This window comes from Filicampus tigris, chromosome 1, assembly GCF_054856515.1.
Source record: "Filicampus tigris isolate MCC_2025a chromosome 1, RoL_Ftig_1.0, whole genome shotgun sequence".
In the NCBI taxonomy this organism is placed as follows: Eukaryota; Metazoa; Chordata; class Actinopteri; order Syngnathiformes; family Syngnathidae; genus Filicampus; species Filicampus tigris.
In genome coordinates, this window is record NC_141217.1 from 11,711,342 (window position 1) to 11,724,789 (window position 13,448).

The 13,448-nt window shown below is 41.2% G+C and overlaps 1 protein-coding gene across 3 annotated transcripts in view; it reads left to right on the forward strand.

Moving 5' to 3' along the window:
- Window positions 1–13,448, forward strand: part of espn (espin) — a 39,996-nt gene that overhangs the window by 4,512 nt on the left and 22,036 nt on the right. For all 3 annotated transcript variants that reach the window (XM_086052298.1, XM_086052306.1, XM_086052316.1), the window contains exons 3-7: window positions 6,279–6,465; window positions 6,644–6,826; window positions 8,308–8,439; window positions 9,904–10,168; window positions 10,624–10,898. In XM_086052298.1, the coding sequence (XP_085908424.1) occupies window positions 6,279–6,465; window positions 6,644–6,826; window positions 8,308–8,439; window positions 9,904–10,168; window positions 10,624–10,898 (1,042 nt within the window). The remainder of the gene's footprint in view (window positions 1–6,278; window positions 6,466–6,643; window positions 6,827–8,307; window positions 8,440–9,903; window positions 10,169–10,623; window positions 10,899–13,448) is intronic.

Sequence of the window (13,448 nt, forward strand, 5' to 3'; positions counted from 1 at the left end):
CGCCTGTTAAAAACATTGCAGCTTCCATGTGCTGCTTATGTAAGTTATCAAGAATGATTTCATATGCACTATGTAGAAAAGTGTTCAGGGTAGAAGTGAGGTTATTGATGTTGCTTGAGAGGGCCTGGCCACACACTCTCCGTTCAACTTCATCTCCAAAAGTCTTTGGGGTTGAAGTTTAAGTTCTACATCAACCAATACTGTACAAAAGTGTCTGCATGGACCAGTCCCTTTGTCCATATATCATACAGTATGTACATTGTATCTAACATCAGAAGGCGGATTTGTCGTTGTGCGATTGCCACTTGACAACTACTGTTCTTAATCAGTGCCGAGTCAGACCCGATCATGGTTTGCAGAGATAAGACTGGACTGAATGATTGCCATGGACACTGCTAACACATTAAGGCGGCTGAGTTATCCATTCAAACAGACAAACTCAGCACACAGAGAGTTCCAAACACCAAAACAGCACAAATCACACAGCTAACTTATCCCAATCAGCGGCCGGGTCCTATGTTGCTTCAGTAGGGTTTGAGTCGTGACACAGACACACTTCTTTGAGCCAGCTTACTGTAAAACATCAGAACCATCTGGTTTTGGCAAGAGAGTTGAGATTTTGGGTGGGGGCGGGGGTGGGACTTCAAAACAAAGCACTGTTATATTAGCAATTATCAGAGAACTTCAAGTGTTCAGTCTTGAAGTGTGAACCAAAGTTAAAATGTCAGTAATAGAAGCTAAAATCAGGAGGAAGTATAATGTTTCATGACATATTTGTGCAAAAACGACAATCAGAAACGAAAAGCAATAAACGCAACATGGCTTTAACTGCTATGTAGTCTGCATTTTAGTTTTGTTTACTACTTAGGGATTGCATGTCAGTGACGATCCACAACTACTAATATACAGAAATAGGAATGTGATGACACAGCACACTTTCTTGAACTGATTCAGCTTTGTTTGTCCTATGCTTTGCATGCTGTAAATGCCCAAAATGTATCCGTTCCAATGTTTTCTAATGGCACAGCTAGGTTGGTGCATAGCTGCTGAAACTTTAATGAGCCCCAGGGACACATAGCTCCCTGATAGCTAGGGCCCCATTCACTCTTCTCCCCCTCCCCTCCTTGCTGTTTGTCACCATCTCCCTAGCGACACACAGTAGCGCCAACCTGCGATAAGCTAATGAGGAAAGCAAATACGTTTGAATAGCCAAAGCTCAAAGTGGCCACTAGCATTGTTTGCAATGGAACTTTGCAGCTGTGAGATAAGCACTCTTGTTTCAGGATTTATTACAAGCACCAAATTTGTATCCATGAGTTTTAAGAGGCAATAGGAGGGCTCGGGCTTGTTCTAGTTGAGAAATTGCAAGGATAACATGACCCCTGTGTTACATAATCAGTTTAGTACCTGGCATTGTAATGACAGACAAACAAATCGCTGCTTAGAGCTAATCGTGCATATTGTGCATTACAGTTTGTGGTTCATTTTTGGGTGGTAGAATTTAACATTTAGTTTTGTTTTAAGAGTCAGAGGGTCATTGGCTTGCTTTATATTTTGAGTACGATACCAACAACCAAGCATGTAACATTCCACACATTAAAGCAGCACTGGGCAAGAATTCGACCTTAATAAATTTTTTTCAAAACTCCTTTTGATGAAACATTGACTTCCAAGTAATTGAATGGGACTTTTGTCATGCCGTCGGGGGGTCTGTATTGTTTTTACTGGCCCTAAGCAACTTTGAGGAGGATGGGAACAACCCTGGCACACACACAAAAATACAAATGTCCTGAATTGAACTTTAGAGCATACTCACTTCCTCCTTTCGCTATAAGGACAGGAAGTCGATTCAAACGTCTACACGCTATTACTGGGGTCATGGCAGAAGCCCCAAAACAAACAAAACAACAAAAGTATTGTTTGAACAAAGTTAGATTCATTACCCCTTCGCTATTCATCTTTCACACAGCCACTGGAAATAGAAATGTAATTCAGTCCAACTTGCAGGCCAGCGAGAGCTCAGGATTTCACGACATTACGCGTTGGCGCGCATGGGAAATGTGGTTGACTTTTGTCAAAACACTACCGATTTTTCCACACGGTGCTGCCATAATCAACAAAAACACAGTGTTGCTTTAATGTTGCGGATGACAACATTATCATAAAATAGGTCCATCTAAAGTAAAGGCAGAAAAAAACACCAACCATTGATTCATCCCAGGATCCACAGCAACATACTTCTACAGGCTGCCAAAATAATCAAGTTTTTTAATTAGTGATTTCAAGCTTTCATTTTCTTTATTCAGCAAGAATAAGGAAATAGGATCATCCGGTAGTAACTTGATAATGGCCAAGCACCTGTTGCTGCCACTAAATTGTTTTGAGCTGTGTTTGTAGTGTGTTGTGACTGCACAAAGTTTGAGCCATTCCAGGAATAGTTTGTTAGCTCCGCCAAGTACAGAGGCGAGACGTATTGTTTTGACTGGCATTTGTTGGTTGGCTAGTTTGTTAGCAGGATTTAGCAACTTAATAAATATCCGATGTGGAGTGATGGCAAATCTAGGTTAAAATATTCACTCGTTGCCATTTCACGGCTTCCCCATGGCTCAGAATGTCTGTGGTCTTACGTAAAATCACACATTGAATTTATTGTTCTAATAACTTGAAAGCAGGGGCGGAGCCAGAATGTGGCTAATGGGTGGGCGTGGAAAAATCCCAAAGCGTTCTCAAGCCAATCATGAGACATTCTTTGTCCATGGTCATTCTTGGTGGCCTCCTGTTAGTGGTACGTGCCCAGAACACCTCTTCTGGAAGGCGTCCAGGAGGCATCCTGATCAGATGTCCGAGCCACCTCATCTTGCTCCTCTTCAATGCGGATGACCAGTGGCTCTACTCTGAGCCCCTGCCAGATGACCGAGCTTCTCACCCCATCACTAAGGGGTTGCACAGTGGAAACCCGTCTACATAAAAGTATTTTGTGTCATTTTTTCATAAACCAGAATCTATCCTGCCTACTAATGGATGAACAAACCAACACAAAGACAGTGTTACATGATCTTTATACACCAATGTTCAAATAATGTCTTTTTCTCTTTGTGCCGTTTGAATCACAATGAAACAAACCCCACCCTGCCCCTGCAGCACCTTGTCATCCTCTGTGAACTAGGCCATTGTTCACAAATCTGTTGCACTGTTCTTTTTCACCTCTGCTAAGATGAAGCAGTTGATAAAAGTCTACGTTTGATTATGTGACTTCCATTTTACGACTCAGCCTGCACATCCAGTGTATTTAGAGTTTGTGTTTTACGAGTAGGCCGCAAGGCTTACAACACAACATCAAATTCCATGTATCTTGGTGGCGAAATTCCATTGCCAGTGAACGGGCATTCGCAACTGGAAAATTCCTTGATACGTTTGTTTGGACATCTGCTCTTATACAATTAGAACGAAGACCTCCAAACTGAGATTCATGCTGATGTTTTGTAGCTCTGGCCATGTAGCCTTTGGAGCAGATACAGTACATACTCATATCTATGTGTAACGCTGAAACGATTGCATTGATGATTTAAAATCAATCAATCAGTCTTTTTGTAGCCCTTGAGTAGAACAGATGTGACCTCATATTCAATTGGTGGCTTGTTCGCCTTTCAACGCTTGTGAATTAAAGCCTGCAGGCTTACAGACTGTGAGTCCCCAGATAGCCATTGTGCACAAAAGCAACAGGTAGTAGTATCATGGATTTGAGGCACAATGTAGAAAGTCTTCAAAGGTAGAGCTGTAGCTTCTGAAAATGTGCAATTTCCATATTTGGATATGCAATACAAATCAAATGTACTAATCTTTTGCTAAACAAGGATACAAAATATACTGTGGTGATACCGAACGTGAATTGAGCAATTCTCAGGATGCGATTACATATCAAGTCAATACGGTTTGCATAGACAGGGCTGAATCTGTACAGCTACACTAGAGACAAACGGCTTCGGGAATGAGCTTCCTTCATCACATGCACGCCAGGTTAAAAAGTGGAGAAACAATGTCGGACAGAATAATCATTGCAGTCTGTGGGCACCAAGACTTGTACAACACAGCCAGCTTCCAATACAAGCCAAAAAGAAGTGGGCGTTGGCTACTTGGCCTAGCTGGTAAGTAAGTGCATGGACTTGGAGGTTGCAGCTGTTCAACCAAGTTAGCAATAGTTTGAGACAAAGAACCATGCCACCTGAATGAGTGGCGATGTTCATGCATTTTTTTGTGATGTTGTAAACATTACATGTTATATTTAATGTTTATCAGTGTTTCTTTTGAAGAATTTTTGGCTGTTTAAATGGCTTCTTCCAATGCATTTTCGCAATGAATTCGAGTCGAGTGAATTAGAATAAAAATACAGTTGTCTAAATAGACATATGTTGCTTCATCTGATCGAATCTGTGATGGAGTATTGTTTTGTTCAGACTTGCTGATCGACCACAAAAATCCTGATCGCGTAAAGCCATATTTTAACATTTACCTCAAAGACTAAACCGGCATGCTGGGTCAGACTAGACCACAAATAATCGTAAGCAGCCTTGTGTGTTGCATTTAGACCGTACATATGCTTATCCGCGTGTAGCTTAAATGTAGGGTCTTTAGTCAGTGGCGAGCTGGCCTTGAGCTCCATCCTATCAAGTGGTAGCTTGACTGGGTCAGGTTTGCCTCGACAGAAGGAGCACCGCCTTTCACTTTTTTCATCTGGTCTGTGGCTAGTCATCACATACTCGGGCCACCTTCACCAGTGGTAACCCTTCATTAAGCACAAAGCCAGTCTGGCAAAGCCACTGGAGTGGTAATCCTCTTAGGAGATGCGTCGCTCATTTGTCAGTGTCCAGATAAAGCACAACTTTATAGGATTTAGTGGGGAAGTGCCTGGTCACTCACTGACCTCTCTGTGTAGGACAAGGATAAATATAAGGTATGGGATTTTTCTTGGGATGCTTGGCTAGGAGCCTTAGAAAAAAAGAGGAGGGGGGGAGCGGTCACGATTTGAAGGGTCATAGATAGCTACTTAAAACAAAAAACTGCAGTTGTTGCCATAGACACAGGGTTGTCTTGACATAAGAAGATGAATGAAAATTTGGTCAGTTCAATTCTAGTTGTGTACAAACTATGACCTAAGCGTGCATCTTGGGGTTTTTTTTAGCCCTCACACAGCTTTCCTACTGTTTGTTTTCAGAGGCTCTGTCTAAGTGTTTTGCATTGTCATTTGAATACCAAAATCTTCACCTAGGCCTTAAGATGATTGCTGACACAAGATTTAACAAACAAGCTGTGTGTGGTGAAATGACTTCCAAACATTAGGCATTGTATGAACATTCTTTGGTGAATGAGCTGTTGTCTCAAGTCAAACAAAGTCATTGATCAGTTTTTGTTTGCAACGATGTTTTGCCATATTGTATAATACATTATATATTGCTACGATTATCAGAGGTGGGCATTCCATCAGACCGACGGACCGGCCCGTCAGTCCGTCACTGATGGATGCCTGTTTTGCTGACAATTAGTAAAATAGTAGGACAGTTAGCAAAATAACACAGGATATTGTACAAACCCTTATAGAGGCTGGTGGAGGAATCCATATTTTTGGGGGGGGGGATCTGGAAAAAAGATGCCAATACACAACTTGATTTTCACTATTTGACTCACTATGGTGTCAGTCGAATTGTCCAACCTTCTGAAATCATAATGGACACTCCCATCTTTTCTTCATATCGCTGGTGTCGGGCCAAAACCTTGAACCTCTGAAATAGTCACTTTCCAGGAGACCCTGAAAATGTCAAGTTTGTTCCACCATTAGCATTGCGTTGTGAAAAAGAGCAAGCCTGCGGCCTATAGTGCTAGTTATAGCATATGAGGTCATTATAGCGTAACCAGAAGTATAAATCTAATAGTAGCTGGCACTAGCACAATATTGTATTGCGTGTTGCTCCACAGATTCTCTGTTCCTGAAAAGTAGTAGTACAAATGTCTTGTTGCCAAAACTGTGTTGGAAAAGACAATGGCTGTTGAAGCTTCCCACAAATCCAGTTCCCTTAGTAGACTGACAGAACTGCTGGTTAAAGTCGAATGCCAAATAGGTTAAAAGGCTTAATTAAACATTTAGGCCTGTATTAACATTTCCTTTGTTCTTGTTAAATGGATGAAGAGAGGACAGCCTACAAAGTACATTTATATCCGCGAGCTTTACAATCTGACCTGCACAAATCTTAATTTAACCTTCATCTTCTCTCCTCCCGCTATAGTTTTATCAACTCCCAAACTAAGAATGGTGCCACGCCGCTCTACCTGGCTTGTCAGGAGGGCCATTTGGAGGTCATCCAGTACCTGGTCAAGGACTGTGGAGCTGATCCACTCATCAGAGCCAATGATGGGATGACACCCCTGCACGCTGCTTCCCAAATGGGCCACAACACTGTCATTGTCTGGCTGGTATGCACGGATGGAATTATCTTGCCAATAAATCAAGCTAGTGTATTAATAAATCCACGGATTCACACACTGTTTTCTAGTCAAATCTAGTGAACAGTTTCACGTCTTTTCTTAAAAGAACTTGAATCTGGAATTGTTGTGACAGTATTTTAAAATAAGACCACAAGTGTTTCTCCAGATGAGTTTCACAGAGATCAGCCTGATGGACAAGGATGGCGATGGGGCCACAGCGATGCACTTTGCAGCCAGTCGCGGTCATGCAAAAGTTCTCAGCTGGTTGCTGCTGCACGGTGGCGAGATCGTCACTGACAACTGGGGAGGTACCCCCCTCCATGACGCTGCAGAGAATGGTGAACTTGAAGTGAGTGCTTCTCTTATTTTCCCTCGTGCAGTTAAATAGTGTAGAAATAAAGGCCTTGTTCCTTCTTGCACAAGTACTGTATGTGTACATTGAGCTAAAAACAAAGTCAGATTTTTGGTCTGATCATTCGCACGCACACTGTCACATTGGATTTCACACATAACCACCATTTTTGAATCATTTGGAACCTTCTACTATGACTGCCAATCCGCTCTGGTCACATGCATGATGTATTTAACATTATTAGTCTCTTATAACACTGTGGAACTTCTGAGGTTGAACACAATCTGTTCCAAAATATTTATTTGTATTTAGAAGCAATTTCAATGTAAAATGATGGATGTTGAATCCATACAGTCCACTGTCAAACTGTTGCCATTTTGAAATGATCATTTGGAAAACGTTAACATTTGCAGAGATTTATACTAATAAAGTGGAGCATATCGATAGCATATTTGATCTAAATCTTACCATGTTAAATCATTGTTGATAATTATTGTGAGACATCATGAACATGATCAGTGTCTTCACATATTAAACACATAATTCCTGGTAATTTTAGCAAATGTTATTTCAGAAGTGTGTATGAAACTGGTCGCCCTTCACATTAGTCAGTCCCAAAGAATTAGCTCTCAATTTCAAAAAAGTTGATGACCCCTGCCCTAAATACTCTCAAGATCAAATCATGCATAATTTGTACCTAACCTCACGTCATGTCTAATAACACTTGGATCAAAAATAACCCAGTTTGGGTAAAAACTACGTTGGTCAATTTGACCCGACGTTCGGGAGTTAGGGGGGTGGTGAGGTGGGGTGTTGGGCTATGTTGTTTTGTATAAAACAACACAAAAAAGTTGGCTCAAATTGACCCAAGTAATGGATTGGTCCATTTTTTTACCTACATTGATACATTTTTTTACCCAACTGTTTTACAATGTAGCATTATGAGAGTTTGACTACTGAAGTTTTGTATGATTTAAAGCTTGTATGAATTCTAAAGCGTTTCCACTGTACAGTATGTACAGTATTTGCGAATAATATTTCAATTTAAATTGACCTAAATGTGACTTGTCAATCTTTTTTACCTGACACCTGTTCCAAGATCAAATCTCTTTTGTTAACAAGAGAATGTTAATGTGTTACAAGTTTATGGTTTTCCTTTACACAATAGACGAGATAAAAGGAAAACATTGTACGGTAGTCCCATCACACTCCTTAATATTGTTGAAAGAAAGATGAACATTGGTGAGAAAGGAACCTTTGCAAAAAATGTGTTTACGTACCAAGAATTTTAAACTAAGATAAAGAGTATGACCTCTCGTGTGATCAACAATTAAATGTGCTTTGAGGGGTCTTGAGGGGTCTTTGTGTAAGAATGAATATTTACTGTTCAGACAGCCTCAGAGGCACCTGTCAGTAATAGAATTGCATACTAAAAGCTCCAACTGCATTCAACTAATGTATGACTCGTCCCTCCACAGTGCTGTCAGATTCTGGTGGTCAATGGAGTGGATCTGGGCATCAGGGACCAGGATGGCTTCACGGGGGCTGACCTGGCTGAATACAACGGACACTTCCAGTGTGCCAAGTATTTGCGCACTGTCGAGAACATGGTGAGCAATGACATGAACCTGAGACTTCTCTTTCCACGACTTCGGGTTCAAGCATAGAAAAGGTCTGAATGAGGAATGCGTATACCAACTAACAGATGTAAGATTTACCCTGCTGCTTTGAATGGCATGTCATGAAAACATGACATCGTTTCTTATATATCTTATATTATGTACAACATATACAAATTAAATTACATTGTATTGTTATCACAGAAAAGCAATGTGTATATTTTTCCAGGACAATATATCCCATATCCAAGTAAGAATGCTGTCCTTTTTAAAAGGAATACTTTGTACAATTCAAGAAGGCCCGAGGACAAAGTTTAAGTTGGATAACTGCTGTTCATACTGTGATAGACTAGGACTCAATGTTAAAGAAAGAAGCCTGCTGATTATTATTGATGTGTAGAAACAGTGTTTTCTGACGCCTGTGGCCTAAGCCTACATGCTCACTTATTAAGCTGTGTTTGTGACATTAGGACTGTTAAGAAATCCTGGAGGAGGTGACTGCATTTTAATGCATTTCAATGTGCTGTTAACATCAATAGTCAAACACAGCGGTATACAAACAAGTTTAAAACTGTCTTTCAACTTCAGCAGGATACAGTGAGTATTTCACTATCACAATGCAATATTCAATGTTGGGCTCCTGACATGAAATAGACTGGAGTGAAATGGATTTCTTATTAAAAATAACACACGGCCTAGGATTTACACCCTGAAAGCTGTCTTCCTTGTGTGTGTGTGTGTGTGTGTGCGCGTTGTCAGCACTAATTGGGCCAATGGGAGCTCTGCTCGTACAGGTCGGAACAAGGGTGTATTCAATTAGGACATTTTCTATGATCTCATTTGTTCTATCAACAGCACAAATGCAAAATTCCATTTCATTAAATTTTGTACTACATTAGGAATCGTCATATTACCTATAAGGCCCGCAGGTGCCACAACCTACACTACAGAATATGCCCACCAGGGCCAAAATGTAGCATTACAAAACATGTGTCAGCTCAGTGCAAGTATTAATGCTTGAGTACAGCAACCCCCAAGTGGCAAGTTGAATAAGAACTCTTCTACCGTCGGTTGTGTATAGGAAACATATTCCCCCTCTTGTATTGACTGCCATTAGGGACAGAGAGCCAAGAGTGTGTGTGATGTGGGAAAAGCAGAGGGCTCCAGAGCCTCTCTGATCACCTGTGAGATGTTTCAGTAGTGTGGAGTGATTAAATCCACATGGTGGTTGTGCTATATATATATTTTTTTCAGTGTATTTAATTAGAAGGAAGCGTTTGGTGAATAATATAAACTTTTTGATTCTAGGATAGACTTTCAGCTTTAATTTAAAATGTTTCATCAAAATATGGCATTTACAGCAATTTATAAAAACCTTCAACCAAGAAGCCTATGAATTGAATAATTGTTTGTCTGCTGTCAATACAGAAAAATAATGTTTGCATCCTTCAACAGAGTGTGGAGCACCGGGTTCTGTCTCGGGACCCCTCGCTTGACCTGGAGTACAAGGAACCTGAAAACAAGCAGCAGGATTCAGGTCTCTCGTCCCCGAACACCACCTTGCCCCCTACTAGCCAAGCGGCCCACTTTGACATTAGTTCACCTGCCAGCTCCTTGTCAAACTATGGCTCGGCCAACTCCAGCCAGTCCAGCACCGGGGAGAAGAGGAGCAGCTTAACAATGTCTCGGGGCCCACAGCTGAACACAGTCGCACACGCAGGTCAACTTTTATGCTAATACAAATTATAATCTTCTTACATTTCATCTCCACCTGCTTTCAAAGGTTACCTGAGGTGAATTTAACTTCATTCAAAAATATGCACCACTCACCAAAGATAGACTAAGAAGACATATGCTATTGATTCTCAGAAATTCTGAGCTCAAACGTGGACTCTTGTTTATGTACTTGTATTGAACCTCAGGCAAAATCTTGAACTAGTTTGCCTTTGTTTATTGTAATTGAAAGGTGCAATACCGGTGCTGCTCTCTAGTGGACAAACAATAGACTGAGTCTTCTTGAGAGGTCAATTTAGGAGTGGTTAAGATTTCACGGAATCGAGTTTTCTTGCTCTTATCATGTTCTGGTTCAATTAATTCAACCTTGAATTAGCCTCCTTTAAAATATGGCAACAGTGTACATGGGAATGAAATAAAGGGTCTGTTTCTCTGTTTCAGGTGCATCAGAGACAGCCATATCTGACATGCAAGCATACATGGACATGCTAAACCCAGACATCGACCCAGACAGGCCCAAGAAGAGTCACGACTCTGTTTCGACACCGCCACCACCACCCACATATCCACCCCCGCCTCCCCCACATTCTCCTCCGCTGCCCCCGCCACCCCCGGGCTATCCAGCACCGAAGCCCCCTGAGGAGGCCACATCGGCAGAGTTTCTCAAAGTGAAAAGCAACTTGCGCCACGTGGATGGAAACAACAAGAAGAAGGAGGTAAAGACATTATTGGGGAAAAAATTGGGAAAAAAAAAACTTCATCTATATGGGCAAAAGAAAGGGAGACTCTTAAAGGAAGTAAAGACAGGTGAAAATTCTTCTTATGGGAAGACTTTCTTCAAGATGTTGGAGTGTGTCTGTATGTCACGTTAAATTGTTACTTTATCCAAAAGAGGAGTTCTGAGGCTTACGAGCTCTATTCCACTAGTTGATTCCAAAAGCATTTGATCGCGTTGAGGTCTGGACGGGTCTCACATTCCAACCATGGTTTCATGGATATCTTGGTTACATAGAAAATAAAGAATAAAGGACAACTAAGGGCTCAAACTCAACTTGATTAATTATTTAATTAGTAAAGCATTTTTTTCAAACAGCACTTCTATTAAAAGAATGTATTCTGAATATACATAGATGGATAGATCTATATCTCAGGCGTCAGTCAGTGTATTGTGTGACAACCATTTGCCTCACTCGGTGCAATACATTCATCGCACAGGTGTGCCTTAGGCGGCTCACAATAAAAGGCCAATTTAAATGTCCAGTTTTACTGAATTGGGAATGTCCGGAAGGGGGTCAGAAAAGAAGTCAGTATCTGGTGTGACCACCACACGCCTCTCGTAGTGCAACACAACCTCTTCGCATAGAGTTGATCAGTTGCACCATCGATGCATATCCATCACCGTCGTTGTTGCAGGAATCTGTAAAGCGTCCCTCCAAGCTGAAATCATTCAAGTTCTTGCATGGCAGGCCTTAGATCTTTTAGTTCAGCTCATGAAAAATGGGGGTGAAATAAAAGTATCGCATTAATATTTTTGTTTGGTGTAGCTAAGGGATGATGGTAGAGTGCATGCAAAGTATCCAAGTAAGTACACATTTTGTCATGTCATAATTTGTTTGGAGCCGATGGCTCCCAAAGAAGACGGCCTGAGTGATTGGGCTACATTTGTCACTAGCTGCCATTTCCCCTTGTGCCTCATCAGTTGGACTATTGCTCTTGTGTAACAGTGGTCACAAAGACGTTATTGTGTTAGCATGGCTCACAAGGCTAATGAAGACGCTCATTAAAGAGCCAAGTGGAGTTGGCACACTGTGCTCACTGTGATGAGTATGAACTCAATTAGTGTAATTAATCTGGCCACAGATCACTCAACAGCGTGCTTAACAGGTAAAATCAGCATCAACACTATGAAAAGTTGGACGGAATTGCTTTGGTCAAGTGATTTATCGCTCAGGGCTTATTATACTTTGAAACAAACACCCTTTTAGTGAGAATCTCTCACTTATTGAGGTGTTTATCTCCTTGGCACCTGGTATCAGTGTATAAAGCCTGACGAATCGTATGACCAAGTTTGCTTCATCCATATAATTGATATGGATCCAGGGTTTTTTTGTTTTGTTTATTTTTTTTAAGCAGAAAACCATTCATTTAAGACAAAAAGAACAAGGCTATGTGTTGTAATTCATTCCATGATCATTAAAGCGGAAAACAACCCAAACATATTTTTTTCAAGAATATGTTCCCAGCAGGCCCACTAGTTGGAACATGGCATTCTGATTAATGTTGAGTTTGTGGAATAAGAGTTGAGCAGAAAAATTCACCCGTTTTTAGCCATCTCAGGTGGCGGCCATTTTGTCATTTCTGTTGACTGACAGTGACATCACAACTACTCAGGGCTCAGGTAACGACTAATCACGGCTCAGCTTCAGAAAACAGGACAGCCGTCGTTACCTGAGCCCTGAGTAGTTGTGATGTCATTTCATCATCAGTGATGTCAGTCGATAGAAATGACAAAATGGCCGCCCCCTGAGCTACCTAAAATCGGGTGGATTTCTCATATTCCACAAACGTAATATTTATCAGAATGCCTTGTTTCAACTCGTGGGTTTGCATGGAACATATTCTTGAAAAAAATATGTTTGGGTTGAATTCCTTTTTTGGTTTTGCACTGATGTCAGTTAGAGGTAGTGAAAGTGTCCTGACGCTTAAGACCGTCTCCAGGGTGAGGTGTGTGTGTCTTGTGTACATGAGTTGGGTGGGAGGGAGGATTTTAATTAGTCTCACTCCTTCTCCTCTTTTTACCCCGAAGACCAGCCGAGCCGAGACTTCATTAACAATTTAACCTAAGCCTCTCCTTGGGACTGCGTGTGCATGCACGCACACATCATATGTACACAATGTGAGCGTGCACAATAAACATAGTTACTAAAAAGTATTTATAGTATTTATAGTAACAGAACCGCTTAGGTCATCCAGGTGATCAGATGAATTTGCAGATGAAAAGAGCTTCAGTCACCTCATTTGCGTTGGCCTAAGTCAAATGTTTTGAGTGAGTCAGACAAACAAATGACTGTTTTGCCTGTCACAATTATACTTCTTTGGAGCTTTACAGCTGTTCAGAGTCGATGGACTTTGACATATGTGATAAGTACATTTCCTCCTATATGGACTGTCCTGTACAAAGTACTGAGCTTTTTATTATTATCGGGCGCTACGATGAGAAAGCGCCGGGGTGCTTTGTGCTTCACATAACTGGGCAAGTAGGCCAG